At 39.2% G+C, this 24,793-nt stretch overlaps 1 protein-coding gene across 1 annotated transcript in view; it reads right to left on the reverse strand.

Annotated features, from left to right (window-relative positions):
- Positions 1-24,793, reverse strand: part of LOC116675020 (uncharacterized) — a 130,958-nt gene that overhangs the window by 57,109 nt on the left and 49,056 nt on the right. Inside the window, exons 30-50 of the mRNA XM_032507143.1 lie at positions 23,755-24,350; positions 22,793-22,948; positions 22,439-22,589; positions 21,814-21,972; positions 20,966-21,133; positions 20,544-20,645; positions 19,653-19,853; positions 18,352-18,559; positions 17,611-17,723; positions 17,319-17,521; positions 16,304-16,411; positions 15,519-15,798; positions 13,591-13,920; positions 12,690-13,019; positions 11,857-12,144; positions 8,477-8,704; positions 7,347-7,463; positions 6,767-7,093; positions 5,469-5,804; positions 2,818-2,996; positions 446-662 (exon numbers count right to left, since the gene is read on the reverse strand). Coding sequence (XP_032363034.1) covers positions 446-662; positions 2,818-2,996; positions 5,469-5,804; positions 6,767-7,093; positions 7,347-7,463; positions 8,477-8,704; positions 11,857-12,144; positions 12,690-13,019; positions 13,591-13,920; positions 15,519-15,798; positions 16,304-16,411; positions 17,319-17,521; positions 17,611-17,723; positions 18,352-18,559; positions 19,653-19,853; positions 20,544-20,645; positions 20,966-21,133; positions 21,814-21,972; positions 22,439-22,589; positions 22,793-22,948; positions 23,755-24,350 — 4,797 coding nt within the window. The remainder of the gene's footprint in view (positions 1-445; positions 663-2,817; positions 2,997-5,468; positions 5,805-6,766; positions 7,094-7,346; positions 7,464-8,476; positions 8,705-11,856; positions 12,145-12,689; positions 13,020-13,590; positions 13,921-15,518; positions 15,799-16,303; positions 16,412-17,318; positions 17,522-17,610; positions 17,724-18,351; positions 18,560-19,652; positions 19,854-20,543; positions 20,646-20,965; positions 21,134-21,813; positions 21,973-22,438; positions 22,590-22,792; positions 22,949-23,754; positions 24,351-24,793) is intronic.

A 24,793-nucleotide genomic window follows, 5' to 3' on the forward strand; every position in this document is an offset into this window, starting at 1 on the left:
GCACTGGCAGGCTGAGTATTCATTCATAAACACTGTGTCTGTTGTCACTGTCAGGTAAAAATGCAGGTATTTCCAATTATTTAGTATATCTGCAGCAAAAGGTTAAGTCTGATTACATTTTTGGAGAAAATCAACCCAACGTCAACCTGTGGTGGACAGTCATTTAACTGGAGATCACATTGCCCCCCCATTGCCGCAGAAGCTTCAAAAATACGCTGTTGCTTCAAAGCTCAGAATGTTTTCTGTACAGCCATGTAAAGTTGTACAAAAAAGGAAATGTAATAGGCTAATAGGCTGTTATATCCTAACTTACTGGGATCTGAAACTGCTGCAGCACTATCATTATTTACTACTACATTATTATTATCATTTGTTTTGAATTAACAAAACATTAATTATACTCTGAAAATATGTAGTTTTATTGGCTTTCCTGTGAGGTGTGTACCTGTGTGCGGAGGTCTGAAAGGACGGGGGCCAAGGCTGTGCACTGGTCCAGCATGGTCCGGGCTTGTTCCACCGCCTGCCGCCGCTCTCCCAGGCCGGGCCAGGGGAAGACACGCGGCAGGCTGGAGATCTGCTTCTGTAACTTTGACAGACGCTCCTCGGTCAGGCCTCGCTGGTAGTCACAGGACAACAGGCGCTCCACAACACCCTTCAACTTCCTGATGGTTAAAAGCCATGTATAGATAACATTAGAAATCCTAATCACAATTTTCAGTCCTAATTCAACCTTTAAAGTGTTTAAAGTGATCTCAGAGTGTAAAAAAGGTCAGTAATGTAATTTATAGACCAGTTTTAATGCACATTTGTCCAGGGTTACTGGAGCCCGGTTCACTGCTGCCGGATACTGTTCTTGCTAAATACTGGACCAATTTCCAAAGATTTTTGTTCACGTTTTTTACTTGAAAAATACCAAAATTACCCTTAAAAGCTCGTATTTCAGTCTACCATCATCAATCTGTTTCCCAGTAAATGACCAGAAAGAAAAATATCTTGTGGAAATAAATTATTGACGCAGTATTTTCTTTGTTTTATTAAATATGATTTTTGTGTGGTATTGTGAGAAATAATCTTGTTGTCTTTAACGCTGCTTTATCTTAATCCACTTTCACATTGGCTTTCCGGTCATAGTAATGGCTACTGGTTAAGGACGAGTTTTATTTATTTATTTATTTTTAATTTTAAAATCTTTTTATTGGGGTTCTGCTATTCATTACACACATTTCAGTTCCAGCTATGTATAGAACCACTTTTTTTCATGAACTAAACATTTTAACAAAAACAAAAACACAGCAGGGATCACACTAAACATGCATCATACTAAAAATAAAAGGCAGTGTGACATACACCTAAAATAATAATAAAATAACCTAAACAAATAATGACAATACAGACACACGCCACCGGGCAGGCCTAGTTATATTCAAATTGCTAGAACAGGCTGTAGTCAGATCCTATGTTGTTAATAAGGTGAGACAAAGTTCAGTCCAGAGGGGTCCACTGCAGCCAAAACTGACATATCTTGATGAATCCCTCAAAATTGTCATTCAGGATATGAGTCAGTTTTTCCAAAGGAAATGTTTTCAATACTTCCCTGTACCAATCGTCCAGTGCAGTGGTGTTCTTAGATAACCAGAACTTGAGAATGGTCTTTCTTGCTATGTACAAAAGTATGCCAATCAGTTTAGCATTGTAAGTGCTTTTTGCACTGTCCACTTTAGCTGCTAAGACGAACTGGAGGGGTGAAAGTTTCAGATCATGTCCAACTAAAGTAATCACTTCCTTCATCACATAGCCAGAACTTTTGTATCTTTACACATGTCCAAAACATATGTTATTCCAAGTATTCAGTGTGTTCTGAACAATAAGGTCACTTTGGACTTGCAATTTTACCTTCTTATAGTTCACAAAAGGACATTCCCGTAGTGGCAGTACGCCACAGTTTCTAGACTCCAAGTCAATCCAAGTATTTGTAATATCTGGCTTCACACATTCAAATATTTATCAAATTTCAGCGGCCCAATTGTAAAACGGTGTATTTCGGACCCCCAGTCTACCTTGCTCTTTGCTTCTCCGTAGTTTACCTATTTTCATTCTTACTTTTGACCTTGCCAAATGAATTGTGTAAACATTTTATCTAAGTCTGTGAAAAACCTGTTGGGGATTGAGTTTGATAACATCTGTAGTGAGTACAGCAGCCTAGGTAGTATATTCATTTTAAAGATACTTATCCTACCCAGCCAGGAGACAGATAGGGTTCCCCATCTGTGCAGGTCATCCCTAATGTGTGTTATGATCAGTTAGCCAATAGGCAGGGCCTCCACTTTTGACAGATTGACCCTGAAGCCTGATAGCTAATCCAAATTGTTACAGGCATTTAAGTAGACATGGGTTGGTAGTGTCCAAATCAAGGCTGAGTTTTAAAAACCTGTTCTTTGTTGGTAAATACCTGATTTGTTAAGCTCTCAGTTAAACAATTTTTTTTCACTTTATCATTTACTTTAAAAGATGTAGTAAACATTAATACCATAAATTTGGTTAGGAATTCAAATGATTTAGTTTTAATAAGCAGATTTGTTAAAATGCTTCAACCCAAACCGTGCCAGGCTGCTTAACTATAGCCGACCTTGAAAAAGGAGCCTAGGTAGCTTACCTGGTTGAGGGTGCGCCCCATGTGCTCAGTCCTTACCACAGTGGCCACGGTTTCAATTCTGACCCACGGCCCTTTGCTAAATGTCATTTCCACTCTCTCTCCCCCTTTCCTGTCTAATAAATGCCTAAAATTCCCCAAAAATAATAACATAAAAATCTTTGTACCTTTGTGTCTCCTCAGCAACACGTAGGACCGTCATCCACTGCTGCTCAGTGTCTTTGACTGTTTGTTCAACCTCCACCTTCTTGTCTCCTTGCAAGTCTTTGTGCTCACAAAGACTCTGTGCTCGTCTCTTCAGCTCCATCAGTTGAGCCTCACCATTGGACTTGGAGCTCAAGATGCCCTAAAGACACAATCATAAACATTTTTCCATTTTTTTTTGACATATGTTACATGATCTTATCAGTTGGTATGATTCTTTTCTTTTTTTCTTTTTTTTTTAGAGCTAAACATATCAAGAACAAAGGATATGACTATTGATTTTAGAAAGCATGCTCCCACCCATGATCCTACAATTATCAAAGGCCAGCCTTTGGAGTGTGTTGACAATTCTAAGCATCTTGTGACAGTCTGGGGCAGCTGTGGCTCAGTGGTAGAGCGGTTGCCTGCCAATCGAAAGGTTGGGGGTTCAATCCCATGTGTGAGTGTTTATCTGATGAGCAGGTGGCACCTTGTACGGCAGCCTAGGCCACAGTGGATGAATGTATGATGTAAAAGTGCTTTGAATAGTCGTTAAGACTAGAAAAGCGCTATATAAACACAGCACATTTACATTCATTGACTCTAAATTAAACTTTAGTGAGAATTGCGAGGCAGTCACTAGCATTTGCTGACCCTTTTCTATTGAGCCTTTGTTGAATCTGTGTTGTGTTTTTTCCTTGTTTTGGTTCGGGAGCCTAAAAAGCTCACTCAACCAATTCATAAAGGGGGCTAGTAGGCTGATAGATAGGTGAGTCTCAACTCAACATGTCAGTTCTTAACTCCACACAGCTTAAGCGCAAAGCCAACTCAATTTTTTTGGATTGGTTTCCACCCTTTACATGGCAAGTTTCAACTTCTCCACTCTGGCCGTCTCTATGTTGCTCCTAAGGGTAAAACCAAGCGCTATAGAGAGTTTTGTACCTGCAGAATTTTTTTTTTTTTTTTTTGGAATAAAAATTGGAATGAGGGATGTACCTCATCTAAAGCTCATCTATTCAAGGTCTTCATGCTCCTGATGGAGCAGTGGGGGGAAAGGGGAAGAAGCACTTGTCATGGCTGTATTATGTACCATTTTGGTCTACTGTTTGTATCGAAGACTGCGACTGAGAGTGTTTGTTCTGATGTTGTTGTTTTTTTAGTATAGCAGTGTAGATTACAAGACTTACATCGGAACAATATCTGTTTAATTTTCTCTGCTGTTCTTTTTCAAACATTAAAGTAACAGGAAGTTTGAGAGAGGTAAGTTGTACAGTGCAGAGTTAATAATAAACAAAGGTTGGTGAGACCGTGGAGGACTACCTTACTTAGGGAGATAATTGAAACTATAAAAATAGTATTAAAAATGATATTGCTGATAGAAAATAACAAAAAGAAGTTTTCAAACAACGTTAGTTCAGGGTCCTTCAGGAAAATTTAGAATTTTGGAAAAAAGACTGCAAATACAGTATTAGGGGACCACTAAGACATAAAAAAATAAAAGCATCCAAAAAGCACCACGTTATTGGACCTTTAAAACTGTTCTGATGTTTGTATGATGCTGGTGATGCTGTTGTTGTTGTTGACCAACAAGTTTACCCCTGGGTACTAATAAAAAAACCTAACCTTATAATGTATGTAAAACAGAGGTCATGTGTCCACTGTCCAGATATAACAATGTACTACAAAAAGAAAATCCACTATTTGAGAAAATGACGATGATGTCATCTTTTTTCTTTTTCACAGTTCCCTATTATTAGGGCCCGAGCGCCGGCAGCAACAAAGGCCCTATTGAAACTGAAGGAATTCTTCCTTTCCTTTTACTTTCCTTTCCTTTCCTTTCCTTTCCTTTCTTCCGGCAAATTAATTGCCTTTTTGAGGGGCTTAATATACTCAAAAACTCACCAAAAATTCAGTGTGAAGTCTGGTGAAAATGTACGTATTTAAGGGTTTTGGGAATAGGCACACCCAAATGACTCGCTAGCGCCCCCTACAAAGTTGAAAAAATCCCCTACATTTAGTACTTTAGCAAACTCCTAGAGATTTCATCCGATCAACTTCAAATTTGGTCTGTGCCATATTAAGACGTTAAAGATGAAAAGATATTAAGAGAAAAACTTTTCATCATATGGCATGGCCTTGGCGGGGCAGCCATTTTGTGCGTTTTGCCATCAAAACAGGAAGTAGGTGTAACTTGAGTTTACATTGTCCAACTGGCTCAAAACCTTTCAAGATTCATAAGAATCGAACCCTGACGACATATACAAGACGATATTGGCTCAAAGTCATAGCACCCCATAGTGGCAACAGGAAGTAGACCAAAAAGTCAAGATGCTTTACATTTTCCTCTGATGAACTTCAAATTTTGTTTGTACCATATCAACACCTTAAAGATGGAAAGTTATTAAAAGAAAAACTTTTTGTCAAACGATGTAGGCATACCGTGGCGGCCATTTTAATCATTAATCGATTAACGAAGAAGTTGTAACTTTAGTGTATATTGTCATATCTGAGTAATATCATGTCTGAGTGCCGTGCAAATTCACGGTCGCAGGGAGCAGCGTCCGCCAGTAACCCCAACGTGCCCAGGAGCGAGGGCCTGTCCAAAGCTGCTTGCAGCTTTAATTTATTGCTGTACCTGTGCTGTGTTCAGCCGTTCCTCTAACTGAGCCTGGCTGCCCTGAGTGCCGCTCCCTTTTGACTCGGCCTGTTGTTGGAGCTTTTTGACCCAGGTTTGAGTTCTTCCTGCTTTGGTTTGGAAGCCATCCAGCTCCCTGGAGAGCAAGTAATGGATGTTAGCTTTCTCCAGACAGTTCTCTGCAGTCTGCAGGACTGTCCTCCACTGCTCCTCTGAATCTTTCACCGTCTGCTGAACCTCCAATCTCGTGCTCTCATCCAGGTCGGACAGAATCTGACTTTGTCTCCTCAGTTCTGTCATCCTGGAGTCTCCTTCAGGCTTACAGCTCAGGACAGTCTGAGGATAAAAAATAACAGTTTAGTTAAGTTAACAGGATGGTAAAATAAAGTATGACTGTTGCAGAGGAAAATGTCAATCATGTCCAGTGGGGGAATGTTACTAGGTACATTTACTCGAGTACTGTACTTAAGAACAAATTGTGTACTTGTACTTTACTTGAGTCTTTTCAAGCCACTTTCTACTTCTACTCCGCTACATTTCAGAGAGAAATATTGCACCTTTTATTCCACTTCATTAATCTGACAGCTTAGTTACTAGTTACTTTGAAAATTAAGATTTTTGCACACAATAATGTAGTTTATAAAATACAATGTTTATATAAATTTTAAATTAAACTATCCAACAATATAACGGCGTACAAGTCCAGCTGAAATGAGTAGACCATTAAACACACAACTGTTTGGATCGTTCCCGTTTCTAAAACGTGATGATTTTTCTGCATTGAGTACTTTTACTTTTAAAAGTTTTAATACATTTTCCTGATTACATACTTTTACTTAAGTTACACTTTCAATGGAGGACTTTCATTTTTTTACAGTGAAGTATTAGTACTTTTACTTCAGTAAAGGATCTAAATACTTCTTACACCACCGATCATGTCTGACAAATAGTCTGAATGCTCAAATCCTGCTACTTCAAAATTAAGTTAAACAGACTTACAAACCTCTTTTTAAAAATACATTTTTGAAATGCATTCAGAAATTCCCAAAAAACTAAGAAGTAGTTCACCACCATATATGGAAATATGCTGACATTTTGATAAAAGGAGAAAACAAGGACCTTACCTACATATACCTTGATTAGTGATGGTAAAATAAAAAAAATCCAAAATACTACAGGAAAAATAAATTCAGGATGAAAAAAACATGCATAAGTGACTTAATTAGCACAGATGAATTGTTTTTGTCAAACCTTTCATTGTTCAAACTGACCGGAAACCTTTTATTGTTCAAACTGACCTGCGCAGTGTTTATTGTCTTTTCTAGATCTGTCTGAATGTCCAGAGAGACAAGGCTCCGCTGCTTATCTTCCAGCCAGGCTCTGGTGTTTGTTTTCAAGGCTTCATATTCTGTCAACTTGCCCTCCAGAGCAAACCGCTTCTCCGCCTGATCCAGGACTTGTTTAGCATTTTGCAGGACTCTCGTCCATTGCTCCTCAGCACCTCTTACTTTTTGTTGAACCTTTTGATTTTTTGTTTCTCCCAGGTTCTGACCACACAAACTCTGGCATCGTCTCCTGAGCTCCTGGAGCCTGGAGTCTCCTTCGGGCTTGGAGCTCACAATGGCCTGTGTATAAGATACAGAATGCACATCTCACAGTTAAGGCTTGTATAAAATTGCTGAAGGCGTGAATATGGTATGTAAATTCCATAGCCTATTATTTTCTGACATTGAGGGTGAAGATAAACAGTAAATGTGTAATGTATTACCGGCAGTTGCATTTGTGAAAAACATAATTAAAACACTTTTGTTACCAAAGCATGTTAATGCTAATAAAGAAGGATGCCAATTCTCCCTGTTACATGAGCCATCAGCTCACCTGAGCAGCGAGCAGTCTGTCCTTTGCTTTGGTTAGGCTTTTCAGTGAGTCCAGTTGTTGTTGCAGGTCTGTAAGCCAGCTGTCGGTGTCTTGCTGCTGGCTATCAAATTCTTTCAGCTGAAGAGGAAAATATACTTATATTAAAATGGTTTAAAATGGATCAATAAAAAAACGGCCCATCGAGGGGAAGCGGAAGGCCTTATGTTTGGCCTTTTTTCCCTAGTTCATGTACATGAAGCACCTTCATTTATCATACATTTCCACTGTGTATACATAGTCTAGGGCAGGGATCTTTAACATTTTTAGACCAAGGACTCTTTAGCTCAAAGAGAGACAGAGCAAAGACGCTCTACTACATATATTGTGAAATTGAGATGCATATTTAACTGGGCCTACAATAACATGTAGGGTTGCCTAAAGCCTTTACACATAGCTCTGAGGACCCCCTAAAGGTCCCAGATCCCTCTGTTGATGATCTCTGGCCTAGGGGTTTCACAGAATAGACAACTATTCAAACATTCAACCATAACAACTGTTAATTGACAGAGCGCATTATTGATGAAAATTCATTTATCTGTTGTTTTAACATGGTGCAGTAATGATAGCAACGTTGTTCTTTGTGACATGACGGAGAAGGATGGAGCGGCAGACAGAGACATTGCGCTAAACGCAACCAGACTCCTTTGCTAACCAGGAGTGCAAAATGGGGATAATACATGAGTACGGTAGTGACAGTAAGTAACTGTCAACTTATCAGCAACACACATATGTGGGCTATTGTCTATTTTTGCACTTTCATTCTGGCGCGTCATTGGGGTGAGTTGTACTAGTAAGTTTTGAATTTCTGTTTACAATTGGCATCTGAGGAAAATGTGTTATTAATCTGTGTCCTTAAGACAGCTCATTCTGCTGTGTGTCAGCCACTATTGATGTTTTTCAATAGACAAATAACATTCATGAACTTCATGAAATCTTAGGACATCTGTAAATTCATGTTTATTTGGGTAGTAGTTGATAACTACTAAACTACTATTCGTTAATGCCCTAGCATAGCCACACTTGTTTATGCCATTGAATTGTTGTTCTGACACTTCTGACCAAAGTGTCCAGGTAGCATAGAGTTCTCTTACCTCCGCCGCTCTCATCTCAGTCTGCTGGGCAATCTCAGCTGCTGCAGCAGCTTCCACCTGTTTAGCAGCCTGCAGAATTGTCTTCCACTGCTCCTCCATGTCTCTGATGGCCTTCTGAACATGGGCTTTCCTGCCCTGGTCTGCATCCTGATGGTCACACACACTCTGGCCTCGCCTCCTAAGGTTGTTTACCGTACAGTCACCTTCAGGTTTGGAGCTCAGGATGGTCTGCACAACGAAACAAACAATTATTAGGGCCCGAGCAACAACAGCGGCGAAGGCCCTATTGAAACTGAAGGAATTACTTTTTTGTTTTTTTATTTATTTATTTTTTCAGGCAAATGAATCGCCTTTTTGAGGCACTTAACACACTCAAAAACTCATCAAAATTGGTGGTTGCATCAATCCTGGTAAAAATGTATGTATTTTAAGAGTTTCGGGAAGAGGCGCGCAAAAATGGCTCGCTAGCACCCCTACAAATTAAGCCCCTGCAGTACGTTTAATGTGGACTCACAAAACTTGGTACACATACTGTATGTAGCATGTCAAGAAGTACATAAAACGCAATTGGAGCCATACCCTAAACCCAACCGGAAGTCTGCCATTTTGATTTTAAAGTTCAAAATTAGTGTGATTTTAGCCATTTCTACTTTGTACTTTAACAAACTCCTCCTAGAGATTTAATCCAATCAACTTCCAATTTGGTCTGTGCTATGTTAATCAGTTAAAGATGAAAATGTATTAAAGAAAAACTCTTCGTCATAGGGCATGGCCGTGGCGGGGCGGCCATTTTGTGCGATTAGCCGTTGAAACAGGAAGTGAGTGTACATTGTCCAATTGGCTTGAAATGAGGACATATACACGCCAATATTGGCTCAAAATAACGCCACCTAGTGACAACAGGAAGTAGGACTAAATGTCAAGGTGCTATCCTTTAACAAACTCCTCCTAGAGATTTCATCAGATCAACTTCAAATTCAGTTTATGTCATCTAAAGACCATTACCATGAAAAGTTATAAAAATAGAAACTTTTCGTCAAATGGTGTGGGCGTGGCATGGGGGCCATTTTGAGTGTTTAGCAATGAACAAGAAAGTGGGTGTAACTACAGTGTACATTGTCATATCTGCTTGACATTTCCCACCATTAACAAGAGTCCATGCCTGAGGAAATATACAGGCCAATATTGGCTTTTAGTTATAGTGCCACCAACTGGCAACATGAAATCAGTCTTATATGACAAACATAATCTGATTTACATGAAACTTAGAATGTGTGGTCTAAATGGGATACTGAGCCGGCCCCTATACTTTAACCACACCCACTCACTCAGGCCGCCCCCCTTTTCATAACATTGGAACTGTTTAAGGTGAGCCTTGTGTGAGGTGTCATTGAACTCAGGAGAGAGTTCCTTTTTCATTGGTGATGAATTGGCCCACCCCCTTTGTTTAAACCACGCCCCTTTCATAACTGGTGACCCGTCTAAGGTGGAGTCTTATGTGAGGTATCAATGAACTCAGCAAAGAATTCCTTTGTTGATGGTAAAGGTTTGCCCAGACCACTATGCTTTGGCCATGCCCCCTTTCACAGCTTATAAACTGTACAACGTAGAGTCTTGTGTGAGGTATCATTGAACTCAGCAGGGAGTTACTTTTTCATGGATGACAATTTGCAGTATTTGAGTGCCACGCAAATGCACGGTTGCAAGGAGGGACGTTTGCCAGTAACCCGACGTCGGCAGAGAAGAAAGGGCCAGTCCAACACTGCTTGCAGCTTTAATTATGACATGCAACAGCTGACTCATTCAAATTTTAGACATTTAAAACATGCAGAGGAGAAAGAGTTGGGCTACCTGCATTCTTACTAGGACGGTCGAAATTACACAAATTCCTTTTAATGCCACTAATTTTTTTGACGCGCAATTAAGTAATCAATTAAGAAATCCTAGTCTATGTCCACAACGTTCCATTTACAGGATTGCTCCAGTTTCGCCGGATGTCCGTCACCTTCCGCTTTCTTTGGGTTGTAATTTTAAATTCTGGTGGATTCACGAGGACTATGGTTTCATGCTTTTTTGTGATTAAAAATGTTTTATTTTTGGGTGCCCAGATGGCTCAGTTGGTAGAGAGACACCCATATACAGAGATTTGTTCCTTGACGCAGCGGGCCCGGGTTCAACTCTGACCTGCGACCCTTTGCTACATGTCATACCTCCCTCTCCCCTTTCATGTCTTCAGCTGTTCTGTCAAAATAAAAGCCAAAAATGCCCCAAAAAATTATCTTATTTTTTAACTCGCAACATGAACACCACCCCAGATAATTGTGTGGAGCTGATAGTCTTAATTAGCTTTGTATTAAACTAGAATTCTAGTCGATTTAAACACGTAACTCTGTTGTTTGTAAATTTGGAGGTCTGTCAGTAGAGAGAAAAACGAAACCAATTGGTGCAGCCTACACCGTGTTATCCTCCTGCTAGCATTAGCACCCAATAGGCTTAAACTGGGCAAGTTTTTAAAGCGTTTTTAGGATCTAAACAGGTTCATAATGTCATTAAAAGTGCCTACCCATGTGCAGTGATTCTTTCCAAGTGAACACAGTGAATCTGACTGCTGTAGATTTGACAGAAATGCATGAAAGTTGTGCTAATTCAGCTGTGTTTAGTTCCAGAGTTGATACTGCAAGGAGTGCTTTGGGACCGTCTACAAACTACAACAACTAAAAGAGATACAAACATATTTTCAAAAATAAGCATATGCTTATTTTTTAAAAGTGCTGTAGTACAACTAGCAGGAGAGAAGTTATAATTTATGTAAGTTTGGAGACACTACCTTATAATTAAATAAATAGCCTACATATTTTAGTGCTAACTCTAGCAGGAGGATAATACGGTGTAGGCAGCACTGATTGGTTTTGTTTTTCTCTCTACTACCAGCACACAAATCTACAAACAGAACTACGTTTTGAAATTGATCGGAATTCTCCTTTAACTCATTTGGCATGTCTTGAATGTAACGGACGTTTTAAAAAATGTACGCACTAAAGCTTTAAAATATGACAAGCAAATTTGTTTATTTTAGAATACTGAAAGCAGCAGAACTGAGAACACTTTAATATCTGTTTATTTATCGCAAGTTATATTGTTATCGCAATATTCAACAATGTTATTTCATATTTTTCTATATCGTGCAGCACTATTTCATTCCGGTGAATGTGCCCATTCACATTGTGCCTCAATACAGCTTATTTCAAGACTATCAACAATATTTCTACAACAACAGGGATGTCTTAACTCAACTCTATTAATGCCCATATCTTGTTAAAGCCAATGTACCAATATTCAGAAAACATATCACTTCTACAGTAGAATAAGTTCAACCAGACCTGAGCAGCATGGCATCTTTGGTCAGGTGGTGTGTGACTGCCCACAGCCTGTAGCTGCTGTTGTCTGTCTCGGATCCAGGACTGAGTGTTTTTATTCTGAGTGTCAAAGTCGTCTGAAAGACTCCGGAGCTCGGCCTGCCTGGCGGCCTGCTGAAGTCCTCTCCACTGCTGCTCTGTGTCTTCCACCAGCTGCTGAACCTCTGGTTTCCTGCTCTCCTCCAGATGTTCACGCAGACGTTCCCCATGTGTCTGTAGTTCCAGTATCTCAAGTTTGGAAGTCATAACAGCCTGGAGACAGAAATGGTGGAATGGGAGCTTAGTGATCAAAAGTAGGGCTGGGTACCAAATTTGGTACTTTTTATGATAAAAATGTAAACTATAGTTAACCTACGGAGGGGCGGCTCAGTTGAAAACTTAAACGTAGTCATATTACTTTATGTATGGAATCTGTCTTAGAGTTTCTGTAAATTCTTAACTACGCAATTCCTTTGATGATTTAGTTATCACAAAAACAATTTGACTCTATATTAATCATGCCATCAGTCTGTGACTGGCCCCATTACTCTTTATTTTGAATGAAGTCCTTTTTTACTTAATATCTATTATCAATATTGCTATTTCTCTTTTATTTTTTTACTTTTTTTAATATCTTTATTATTATTATTATTATTTTTACATAACATTATTAGTGTTTATTTTGTAATTACAAGCTATTTTACTTATCACTAGTATAAGTTATAGAGTAGTTCTGGCAAAATTTCAAAGACTTTTTTATAAATCATATTTTCTCAATAATAGAAACTTTACAAGCTGAGACTAATTTGAAAGCTCACCTGTGCGACCTGCAACCTTTCTTCAAACGGCATGTGACTGCCGAGGGACAACAGCTTCTGCTTCTGCTCTTTAATCCAGCACTGGATGCTTTCACTTTTGCTTTTGAAAGCATCAAAGTCCTTTTCAGTGGCAGCGTCGGTCTGTGCCTTGTTGAGACCGTCCTCAGCGGCCTGAAAAACTTTCCTCCACTGCTCCTCGGTTTGTCTGACTGCATCCTGAACCTCTCGTCTGCTGCCCTGGTCCAAGCCCTGGCTGTCACACAGACTCTGGAATTGTTGCTTCAGACACTGGAGCTTTGACTCTCCATCGGGCTTGGAGCTCAGAATTGCCTGAAGAGAACAAAAACCCAATTTAGGAGTCCCCTCTGCCTCTATCCTCAGGAAAAAAGCCTTGACAAGATGTTCTACACATTACAACCCATTGTGGTGGAATTCCCAGCTTATGAACTAATGCTATGTAAGTTGAGACAATGGTACCCTGGTGTCAATCAGGTCAGTGTCCAACATAACCTCACAACCTTTCCTGGCAGAGGAGTTGTTCAACTTTGTGCTACTATAGATGACGAGAGACGTAGCAGCTGTATGATAAGACAGCGTTGCTCATCGTGCCAAGGCCATAAATAAAATACACATAACACATTTCTTCTGTGCTGAGATATTTGGGCACTCGCAATATCTTTGTTTACCTGAAAGGCTCAGCTAAACTAAACGCCACAGTTAGGGAGAGCAACCACACTGTACTGTGTGATCCTAAATTCTCCTCAATTAAGTGTTAATTAAATGCTCCTGGGTAAAAGTCTCCCGAACCTTCTTCACGTACGTGAAATGAGTTGTGCTGCTTCTGAGTTTAAACTAAACAAAACAATACACACAAACCAATACACAACTACTTTAAACTTACTTGTGCAATCTGGAGCTTTTCTTCAACTTGCATGCAACCAGTAAGCAACTGCATGCTCTGCTCCCGGTCTCTGATCCAGGACTCAACATTTTCGTTCTGGGTTTTAAAAGCGTCTAAGTCCTTGCCCAACAAAGCTTGTGTTTGGGCTTGGCTGAGATTCTCCTCAGCCGTGTGCAGAACCGTGTTCCACTGCTTCTCTGTTTCTCGGAGCAACTGCTGGACCTCTTGTTTCCTGTCGTCCTGCAGATCCTCCCGCTCACACAGACTTTCACTTTGTCTCCTCAGGGCGTTCATTTTAGAGTCTCCCTGGGTTTTGGAGCTCAGGATGGCCTGGTGACAACAAGTTTTACACTTCACTACAATGCCTTTCCATAACCTTCTATTTTGACGACAGCATTATTTCAACAACTTATTTTTATATCACCCTGGTATTTCATGTTTAAAAAGTGACTGGCATAAAGCCCATGTTTGGATTCAAGTAAAATTCAGTAATTTTCCTTTTTTTTATGGTAGTTACCATAACATTTAAACAATATTTCATTGCCTTCTGTTGCAGAGGAGGAACGTTCCACCTTAAATGTAGCATTTATGCCAGAGGAAGTCTGCTCCGCAATCCAGGCCATGCCAAATGGGAAACGTCCGGGGCCTGATTGGTTTCTACTAGAACATTACAAGAACTTTTGGCCAAAAATCCACCCAATTTTTAGGCCTGCTATTAATAATATTCTGAAGGGTGATATTCCTCCCTCTTGGATATACACCTCAACTAGCCTACTATTAAAAAAGACAAAAATCTCTTGGACTGTTCATCATACAGATATATTTACTATCTACTATATCTACTTAATGTGGACTACAAAATAGTTGCACTGGCCCGCAGGCTTGAAAATGTTCTTCCTAAAATTTTTAATCCCGATCAGGCAGGATTTGTGAAAAAGTGGACTTCCATTCCGACTTCCCTCTTCTTGAGAATGAACACTATAAAAACCATCCTCCCACGGTTACTAACTACTTATTTCAAAATCTTCCGTGAAACTTGACCCCAGCGTTTTTTTAAGTTGCTAAACTCTTATATCTCTCAATATACTTGGAATAACAAACAACAGAGGGTTTGTTTATCTAAACTTACTAAACCGAAGGAACTGGGAGTTTAGTACATGTGAACATGTGATCGCATCCAGACATTTTGGAAAGAGGCAAATTCTGTGGTCCAGGAGGTTATCGGTAAACAGTTTCCATTATCCTTATAATTTTATCTGTTAAACCCTACTTTGGAAAATCTCTTTGAGACTGACACCAAATATCTGTTGATAAATCCTTTATTTCTAGCTAAAAGATTCATTTTGTGGTCTGCCCCCCAAGTCCCAACAGTCGGTATGTGGTTGTCACAGATATCGTCTCCTCTCCCTTTGGAGAAACTGATTTATTATATTATATATATATATATATATATATATATATATATATATATATATATAAATATACACATACATATACATATATATATATTTTTTTTTTCCATACTTCTTTGAACTTAGTTTGAAGACAATGCAGTGTCTGCTGTTCGTTTTTTCTGTTGTTTGTGTGTCAGTTAAACTAAAAAATCAATTAAAAAAAGAAAGAAAGAAAAAACCCTGAATTTTTAGAACTTAACTGCAATGTTCTATAAATACTGTTTTTTAATCGGAATCAGGTCAATAAAGCAGTTGATATTTAAAAAAAAAAAAGTGACAAAATATGCTAACCTATATGAGCCTGAGCAAAGTAACTCTTTTAAAAATAAGTCTTAACAATGCAACATTCGAAATGGCTTGTAATTCCATAATTATATCTTAAATTTTTGGTTGCAGATTTATGAAATCAAGAATTGGGGGGGAATCAAAATGGAAATTAACCAGATATTCCCCACCTGATTGTCTGTGACTGACCTGTGCTCTGTGCTTCCTCTCCTGTGTCTCGGCTTCTCTGCCAGACGGGGTGAGGGGCTGCAGAAGCGCTGTGATCCAGGTCCTGGTGCTCTGAGCCTGAGTATTAAACTTGTCACATTCTGCCTCCAGGGCACTCTGGGCGTCTGCCTGCCTTTGCAGCCTGCTTTCCAGGTTTCTGTAGCGTTGTATCAAGTTGTCGCCGTCCTTCAGGAGGCTTTCAGCTCGGACGCCTTGTCTACGCACTGATGCTAAGAGCTCACTGAGAGACTCAGCTCTACCGCTGTCGCATTTGAAGCAAGGTGAGGCATGGTTATAAACAAAAACAGGCAATTCAAAGTGATATACTTAAGACACAAAGACAAGATACAAAAGAAACATAGATAAAATAAAAAGACACAGAAAGTAAAAGGACAGAAGCTCCACGCTCTTGATTTTGGTAGTTATTCTGAAAATTTTCGTCTGCCAACACCAATACCAAAATAATGAGTAATCAATCCATGTGTTTAAAATCTTTCAAAAACCACACATTACAATGGTCCAATTTTGGACCAGAAATTCAACTTCATTCAAGTGTAATATACGGTTCCATTTGGGGTTTTATTCATAATTATTAGATATAATATTTTAATTTCCAGTGGAGTTACCTATTGAACATGTAGTGGTGTCCTAACTATGAAATATTTTTGTCATACATGTTTAAATCTGACACTTCTAAGTTCTTCAGTCTGAAAATATCAGCATCAGAATGAATGAAATGAATGAATCATGAAATGATTGAAAATCACCTCTCATCTTGTAGGTTTTTGAGTAGAAGTTTGACTTTGTCTACCTCCACGGGCTGTTTTTCTTTGTTCTGCAGCCAGTCACGGAAGCTATCGTGTTGCTTCTTCAGACTAGAGAAAAAAAGACACAAGTCAAACAAACAAGCTTTCTTAGTTTTTTTTAGTAGTTTTTTACAATCACACGTCACAGGGTTTCCCCTTGAAAAGTTGTTTAGTAGTGTCTTTTTTTGACGAGGGCCCGGGCAGGGCCAGTCCCTGATTAATGGCAGTATTATTGTAAAGCCCATAGTTTTCTGTGATACCAAATTGTTGGGTATTTCTGATAATTACCCAGTGTTCATTAACCAAATCTTTCTTTCCAGTACTCAACAGAAGACAGGAGACCAAGTAAAACTATTCTTGCTGGAAGGGAAGCTTCTGTGTCACCTCTGACACCTCTGAGCAACTTTGAATTTCTACCCCTGAAGGCAGTCTCTTTATTGCATGAGTGAAGAAGGTTACATTGTCAGATTTACGACGTGGGAGTGGTTGCTGATTGGGTATTTGCGCATTTCCACATGAGCAAAAGCAGTGCAATGCACCGAAGGCCACCGTCTGCTTCTGCTCATGTGGAAAATACTTACACATGTATAAACACAGAATCTAAGGTACACACAAACTTACACACAGAAACCCAGGCCTGAGTTTCCTGTGCTAAAGATGAAGGTTATAACCATATATAATAGAGAAACGGTTAAGATAGAAGGACAGACAGTAATTAATCAAATGAAAACATATTCAAACCATATATGAACTCACATCATACAACTTGATGTTAAAACATAACAGGCTCTCTAACACAAAATCATTGTCAGAATCGCAAAATTAAGAATTCAAAAAGTTGTAAGACAGATTTACCAGGGCCCTACATTAAGTCAGGGCTAAAAACTAACTGTAGATTTAAAAATATGACTGTCTAAGTTTCTAACTGAGCTGCCCCAAGGTGTGCAACTGTAGTTTAAACCCCCACCTCGATTACCTGGTCAAGTCCCTGAGGAGCGGCTCCATTTGTTTCTGCCTGTTGAGGCAGTGGGTTCTGAACGTGGCCACCTCCTTCTGTTGCTCCTTCAGCCAGTCGGTAAATTCTGAGAGCTGCTGGAGAGGAACCTGCTGGCTGCCTCTCTCCAGCTGAACCTTTATCTGTTCTAGACGTATCTCTGCATCCTTGGATTTTAAGAAAACCTGATGGGAATGAGAGAAACTATGAGGACCCATCCTTCATCCAACAATCTACAGAATCCCTCTACCCATCGAATGATCCATGCACTTACGGTGAGTCTTTGCAGGGATGTTTCCACGTCAGCTCTGCTCTCAGGGTGCTCAAAGCACTCATTGATGGACAGCTGCAAGTCCTGGAACCAATACTCAAATGACTGCCTTGCATCTAGAGGAAAATGAAGAATATTTAAAAAGAATTACGAAGCCAAAATCAATCAATCCCTGATTCACAAATACAATATCAAAAAAGTGAGAAGTACAAAGTGCATCTGTGACAAAGTGCATTTTTATTTTTTTATCTGGGGAAAAAGGAAAAGAAAATATCTAGCATATTCATCAGATAACTTGTTAAGACACATTGCTCAGTTAGCCATAACAACCTAATAAGGCAATGGTATATGAGCGCTGTGTTTCTGTAAATTTATTTGGGATCTTTCTGCCACCTAGAGTTACTCTACTTTTAGTTTTGAACCTTTTTTTAAAGATGTTTGTGATTGCTTCTAAAGCTGGCATGACATTTCAAGTCAGATCTCTGTATTTATTTATTTTGCGGTACTCAGGTCTTTCTTGGAAAAGAAATCTGATTGTAAAATGATAAAAAAGAGGTTAAAATATTTTGGTATCAAATTGCAAATGACAATACGCCACAGTAAAAATTAACACATACAGTGCTTAAGATTGACACAATTGACAATGCATAAATTAAAACACATTCCTGTTAAATTCACAACTTCATTGTATATCATCATCAAAATCCCATCTACTAAAACAGGAGACACAAACTCCACACTAACCTTTGATAACGTTGAGCAGGCCTTTGTCTTTCTCCTCTCTCTTCAGCTGGATCATGGCCTGGGTGCGGGATATGGACTCCTTCAGCCTGCTGCAGTCTACAGACAACACCTCCAGCACCTGAGGACTGGCTACACTGGAAACCAAGCCAACCTCCTTTATCGCAGCCTCGGCCTGCTGCTCCTGAGCCTCCAGTTTATCACACAGATGCTGTAAGGAAAAGTGATAAAACAGTGAAAATGTTGGGAGTAACAGTAACAGTCATCTCTAAGAAATGAATTCAGTTCAAATACAGAACATTTGTAAAAAGAAAATTAAAAAAAATTAAAAAAAAGTGCAATAAACGCAAAAAAAAAGATTTTTAAAAAAACACAAAGATCGGAAAAAGTGATCATAAAAAGTAACAAAAGTTAAAAAAAGTGACAATGTAGACTATAATCTCCCAAAACCAACCTCTGTGGCAGACAAAAGTTGTTGGAACTAAAATTGTGCAAATCCAAATGGGAAAAAAAAACTAAAATACAACTATGAATCTTGTTTTATGGAGTATTACTGTTAAAATAAACAGTCATACAGTACAACTGTTATTACACAGATATTTCTTGGAGTGAGTCAAGAATCAAAGGAAAAGAGTCAGGGTCACCCTCACTGATGTGAAACTGATATGATAGGATCTGAAAGGGGAAATAATAATGAATAAACTCAAAGATTATTTGAATTTTCTTTCCCAATTTACTCTTTAAAATATCATCCTATATAAGTATTTTTATACCACCAAAAAGTATATGAGTTTGACATATTTACTATACTAATTCTCTCATTATTACCAAGAAGTATTGTACTTTTCCAGCAGATACTTTATTGCCATTGTAGATGCTGATTTAGTAACAAACCAAGGACAGTAATCCCATTTGAAATCATTTTGTGAAATTAAAACAAAATTTGTAAAATAAAAAAAATAAAAAGTTTTTGTTTTTGTTTTAACAACATCAAATTAAACTGTGAGAAATGAACACATCACAACAAATTAAAGAAATATATAAATATATTCTATAGGGTAAGTATAGAATATAGGATTGCTCTAATGCCATCCTGCACTTCAGCGTCGACCAAGATGATTGTGATTGGTTTAAAAAAAATGCCAATAAACCAGAGCACGATTTTATCCTATCCCTGAATGCTGTGTGGACTAGCCAGGCCCTCCTTTGCAGCGCTATGGGGAAAGGTCTGGCAAAGCGGGTCTAGGGGTTATGTGGCTTCATCCAACAGTATGGTCCATAAATGAGTTGCAACAGCTGTGTACCTGTAACTGGTCTTCGACCTTTGGTTGTAAAGCGTCAACATTACTGACAGAAGACTGGATCCTCTCCACAGCTGACTGGCACTGCTCTATCTTCTCAGCTAAGTGTTTTTTCACAGCCATCAGTTCCTCGAAGACATCGGTACAGTCGGCAAATAGCTCCTTCACCTGCTCCATCCGCTTCCTCAGCTGGGTTTCCATCACCTTATTGAAACATTGTGCAAACAGTGAATCTAGGAGCCAGAATACAGCACACTGAGCAGTGAATGTGTACATTAACTTGTAAAAATAACAGCAGAAGGGATAAGATCACTCAATGTTTAAATTCAGTTATTTATGCATTTGTTACGCCTCTACTACTGTAACTCTTTATATTTTGGATTGGATCAGCCATCTCTTCGTCTGTTACAGTTAGTCCATAATGCAGCAACTTTTCGGTCCCAGTTAGAATACGCTTCTAACTGGGACCAAAAAGTTACTGTGGCTTCCTGTCTGCTTCAGGATTGATTGCAATATCCTTTGTTAAAGGTTAGATATGTGTCAAATTATTCTGAAATAAGTATTGTGGTGCTGAAAAGATGTCCCGGCCTACAAATCGTATCCTACAAACTAAATAAAACATATTTGTTTGGTACAGATCCTTGCAGAAATCACACCATAATCATTTAAATTTTTTTAACTTTAAGATATTTCAATGAAAATGAGAATTATGATAGAAAATGATCATCCCCTTCAATATTGTGAATCACATCGCAATAGCAATACCTGTCAAAACCAATCAAAATTAGATATTATATATAAAATATATATATAGTATATATAATATATAGATATATTTTCCTGATGCACGTTGGTCAACTATATTTGAACTTGAACTTGAATGTTTCAACTCACCTGCAGCTCCAGTGGTGCTTCCCGACTCTGCAGCATCTCCTGTATCTCTGCAGACTTCTTGTGGAAATGCTCAATGTTCTCCTCATTGACATGGATCTCATCCTATGCAATGTAACGTTTAGTTAGTACATCTCTAATCATCTACACATAACAGGGTTTTACCTATTATTAAAAGGGTTAAATCCAGCCACGAGCCGTTTTGGGCACCACCTAAACCGAATGAATCTAACTGAAGTAGTTTTTTTAGATTTTAAAGATTGTCGGCCCCTAGTGTACTTCTTCAGCAAGTTTTGTCTTGAATTGTTGAGTGTGTGAAATTACAGATTTTTGTTTTATTTTCTAGAGGGAGGACTAAACCTCCCCCCCACCCCCCACTCTCTTAAAGTGTCACAATAAGAGTCATACTTCTATGGGAATCTTACCCTCATGTCAAGAACTTGTTGCTTGCTGTGGAATGGATGGCTCTCTGCAAACAGGGCCAGTTTAGATCCTGCCCATCTGTCCACCTCCCCCCCCAGCATTAGCTGTTTGTCCCACAGCTCCACCCCCACCCGCAGGTTATCCAAGTAGGCGTCGGTCTTCTCCGTCACCTGCAACAGCACCAAAAAGCCAAGTTAAGTTAAGCTGTAAACAGAAGACTTCCATTAAGATTTCCAAACTGGAATGTAGTCCTTTTTTGCAGCTTTGAAATTTAATTTTAATATTTCGCACAGTGTTGTACTGCACTGTAATCTCGTGATTAATGCACTGTAAGTGTTTTAACAGGGTAACAATATTTTCAATGCCGTAGAATCAAAAGTAAAAAAAAAACTGCTTTAATCTGTGTTCTTCCTTGGGCGGGCTAAACCTACAGGTTAACTGAAAATCTATTTGTTTATTAATATGAGAAGTACACTATATAGAGTGGCACCGATCGATTTTGAGTGGGATATACTGCAATTCTTTTTCAGTTGGATTTGTACAAAAATGCTCCGTGCAGTAACCGCGAGCAGGTTTTTATATGTAGATTGAAAAAGGGTCCTGTAACCTCATACAGTTTTGGAGAAAATGTTATTTAAGATTCAATGTTTTTTATGAACACAGAATTGTATTTTTCAATAAAGAAAAGTTAAAAAAAATATTTCTGTATGCTGTTAATTATAATTCTTATAAAAATAGAAAAATCGGACTCAGCTAAAAACGGAACCATGAGCTCAGACTTAAAATAGAAAATTGCAATTGGTGAATCTCTAATACTATCCATATGTTCCATAGACACATAAACGCTTACATCCAGCCAGTTATCCATGAGTGTGTCAGCCTCGGCTTCAAAGGGAGTCTCGCCGCAGTCTGGGAACGTCTTGAGTTGGGACTGCAGCTGTCTGCAAACACTTCTCATCTCTTCCATACGCTCCCCAACACCTGCCAGCTCTGCCTTAATATCACACACCTGGACAGGCACACACATGTCAACATACAGTCTACCTGAACACACTATTCCAAAATTTTATTGAAGAAAATGAAGCAGTATGATGCAAACACAGAAGGCATTTCCAGAGTTTTCAAGTCATTATGATTTCTCAATCCCTCCAACCTCTACCCCTCATTTCAACTACAGGTTTCCTCAACCAAAACCATACAATGCATACAAGCAAACAGAAAAGGACAATAACCTAAAAATAAGCAAATACATAGGCAAAAAACTTATATATAATGATTTAATATATAATAAAGGATAAGAAACAAAAGTAAAAGAAAAAAAAATCTGTCTACCTGAACACACTGTGACTGAGCTTCTGTAGAAGGTGTCTGCCATTTACTGGTCAATGCTAACACTCTGCTTATGTGTGAACGCAGCCTTTCAACAGCACATAAAGGAATTCTGCAAATAAACGGGGTTGGTTGTGTGGACTAACCGTGGTAATACTTCTCTGCAGATTGCCCTTGCCCAGGTAGGAGGCCTGATCACTGATGCTCTGCTCTGCTTTCTGCATGGTGTTGCTCAGGTGACTGCGGCAGCTCTGGAACTTTTTCAGAAGCTCCAGCAGGAGGCTCCACTGCTTCTTTCTGCAAGAAGAAACAACAACAGAAGGGACTTTAAGTGATGTCTTGCCTTCTGTCGGCCATACACACACACTGCTTTCTCCTTTGCATCTAAACAGAATTGTAAGAATAGCTAACATATATTACCAAGGTGACCAGTCACTTAATCCTTAATTTACCATTTATACAGTTATATAAGCTTAGTGTGCATCTCCTGCCTAACCTACCTGTCAAAGAAAGCTGTCTGAGTGTCCTTCCACTGAGTCTCCAGCTCCTGAAGGAGGTGTTCTCCTCCTCCCTGTTTCTCTTGAAGTTCCAGGAGGTTTTGAAGCTCTGCATGCTGGGCCTGTAGCTGACCCTCTAAATCAGACAGGGCACGGAGGCTGGAAAGTACAGGATAATTATCAAGACATTATTTCTCAGTAATCCTGTTTTAAACTATGCAAATAAATGTCTCTAAACGTCTTTGATTTATATTCTAAGAAACAACTTGTGTGTGCATGTACTAAACAAACTGTTTCACAGTACAACCTTCCAACCTATCAGTGGTGGAAGAAGTATTTAGATCCTCTACTTAAGTACTAATACCACAATGTTATAATACTCTGTTAAAAGTAAAAGTCCTGCATTGAAAATGATACTTGAGTAAATGAGTATGAGCATGTAAGTATCATCAGAAAAATGTACTTAAGGTAAGTAATTAAGGCAGAAAAATCTTCACATTTTAGAAACTGGAAACGATCCCAACAGTTGTGAGTTTAATGGTCCAATCATTTCAGCTGGACTTGTAGGCCGTTATATTGCTGGGTAGTTTAAGTTATAATATAACATTGCATTTTATAATCTACATGTTTTGTGTGCAAAAATCTTAGTTTGCAAAGTAACTAGAAACTAAACTGTCAGAATAATGTAGTGGAGAAAGTAACATGAAAAGAAAAGAATCAAGTACAAGAACCTCAAATTTGTACTTAAGTACAATACTTGAGTAAATGTATTTAGTTACATTCCACCACTGCAGACTACACACCTGAATGGAAATGATGTCATCAAAAAACAATCGGCAAAAATAAAACAGCAAACACATTAGATCCCTAACTCTAACAAAGAATTAAGTAAGACCATATTAAAATAACTGTGAAAAATAAAGTTTAAGTATTGTAGCATCAGCATAAAGATACACAACACATACCTGTGTTGCACAGCATGCATGGTGGGCTCCTTCACGCCTTGTTTTTCAATTGTGTCCTGCAGCTTCCTCAGCTCCCCCAGCAGCGTCCTCTTCCTTAAGCCCAGCGATTTGCTCTGCGTCTCCTTCTGGAGGCTCTTCTGCTGGCTGGCCAGCCTACTGTCCGCCTCCTCCAGCCTCCTCAGCAGGGCAGTCACCATGTCCAAGCAGGAGGCCGGGACTCCATCCCTGGTGACCGTCAACCGGGCACCCTGCAGGAGCACATCCAGCTGAGGTGCCTTTTCTTTCAGACTGTCGATGCTCTGCTGGATCAGAGCCAGCTTGGAGCGACAGTCCTGCAGTATCACAGTGTCACTGCAGGGGGCACCCTGGACTCCAGAGATGTCCTCGTCTACAGTTCGCAGCGACATGAGGAAGCGGTCGAGGGCGCGAGCGGCTGCTTCACTCTTTCGGACCTGCTGTCGAAGCTGATCCAGGCTGTTTCTGTGAGTCTCCACCTCACGGGACAGAGGGAAGCAGTCTCTGGGGTCCAGATCGCTGGAGTCAGGATCCAGACGGGACAGCTGGTCCAGCTCGCACTGGATGTTGTCATCCAGTTCCTTTCGCAAAAGGAGACAAAGTGTAGCGTAAGTTGATATGGCTGTGTAGGGCAATATTTAGTTTACAAGTTCAATGTTTCTATTTTTATGCCAAAGCTGTTTTAGCTGCAAGCACAATTTTCCCTGTTTTGATTTGTCCAGATTGAACTTGTGTTCAAGGGTTTTATAGTAAGCCAATTAACTATTATTCTGCATAGAAATTTCAGCCATTAACCACCATTTTCTGTTCTTTTTTCTCTGGTGACTGTACACTCATGGCTTTCAACAGCTTTGAGATCTTTGTATTCAAGTTTAAACATTCTCAACACATGGATGTTAGTGAGTTGATTTCAGTTTGAACAGACCTTTAGTGTTAATCATCCAAATGTGATTTTCAGTCATCAGTTTGGGTTTCTGACTTGTTTATTTTGATAATATAGCTGGCACTGTTTTCTGTATACACT

Source organism: Etheostoma spectabile, unplaced genomic scaffold (genome assembly GCF_008692095.1).
Source record: "Etheostoma spectabile isolate EspeVRDwgs_2016 unplaced genomic scaffold, UIUC_Espe_1.0 scaffold00001416, whole genome shotgun sequence".
Classification (NCBI taxonomy): Eukaryota; Metazoa; Chordata; class Actinopteri; order Perciformes; family Percidae; genus Etheostoma; species Etheostoma spectabile.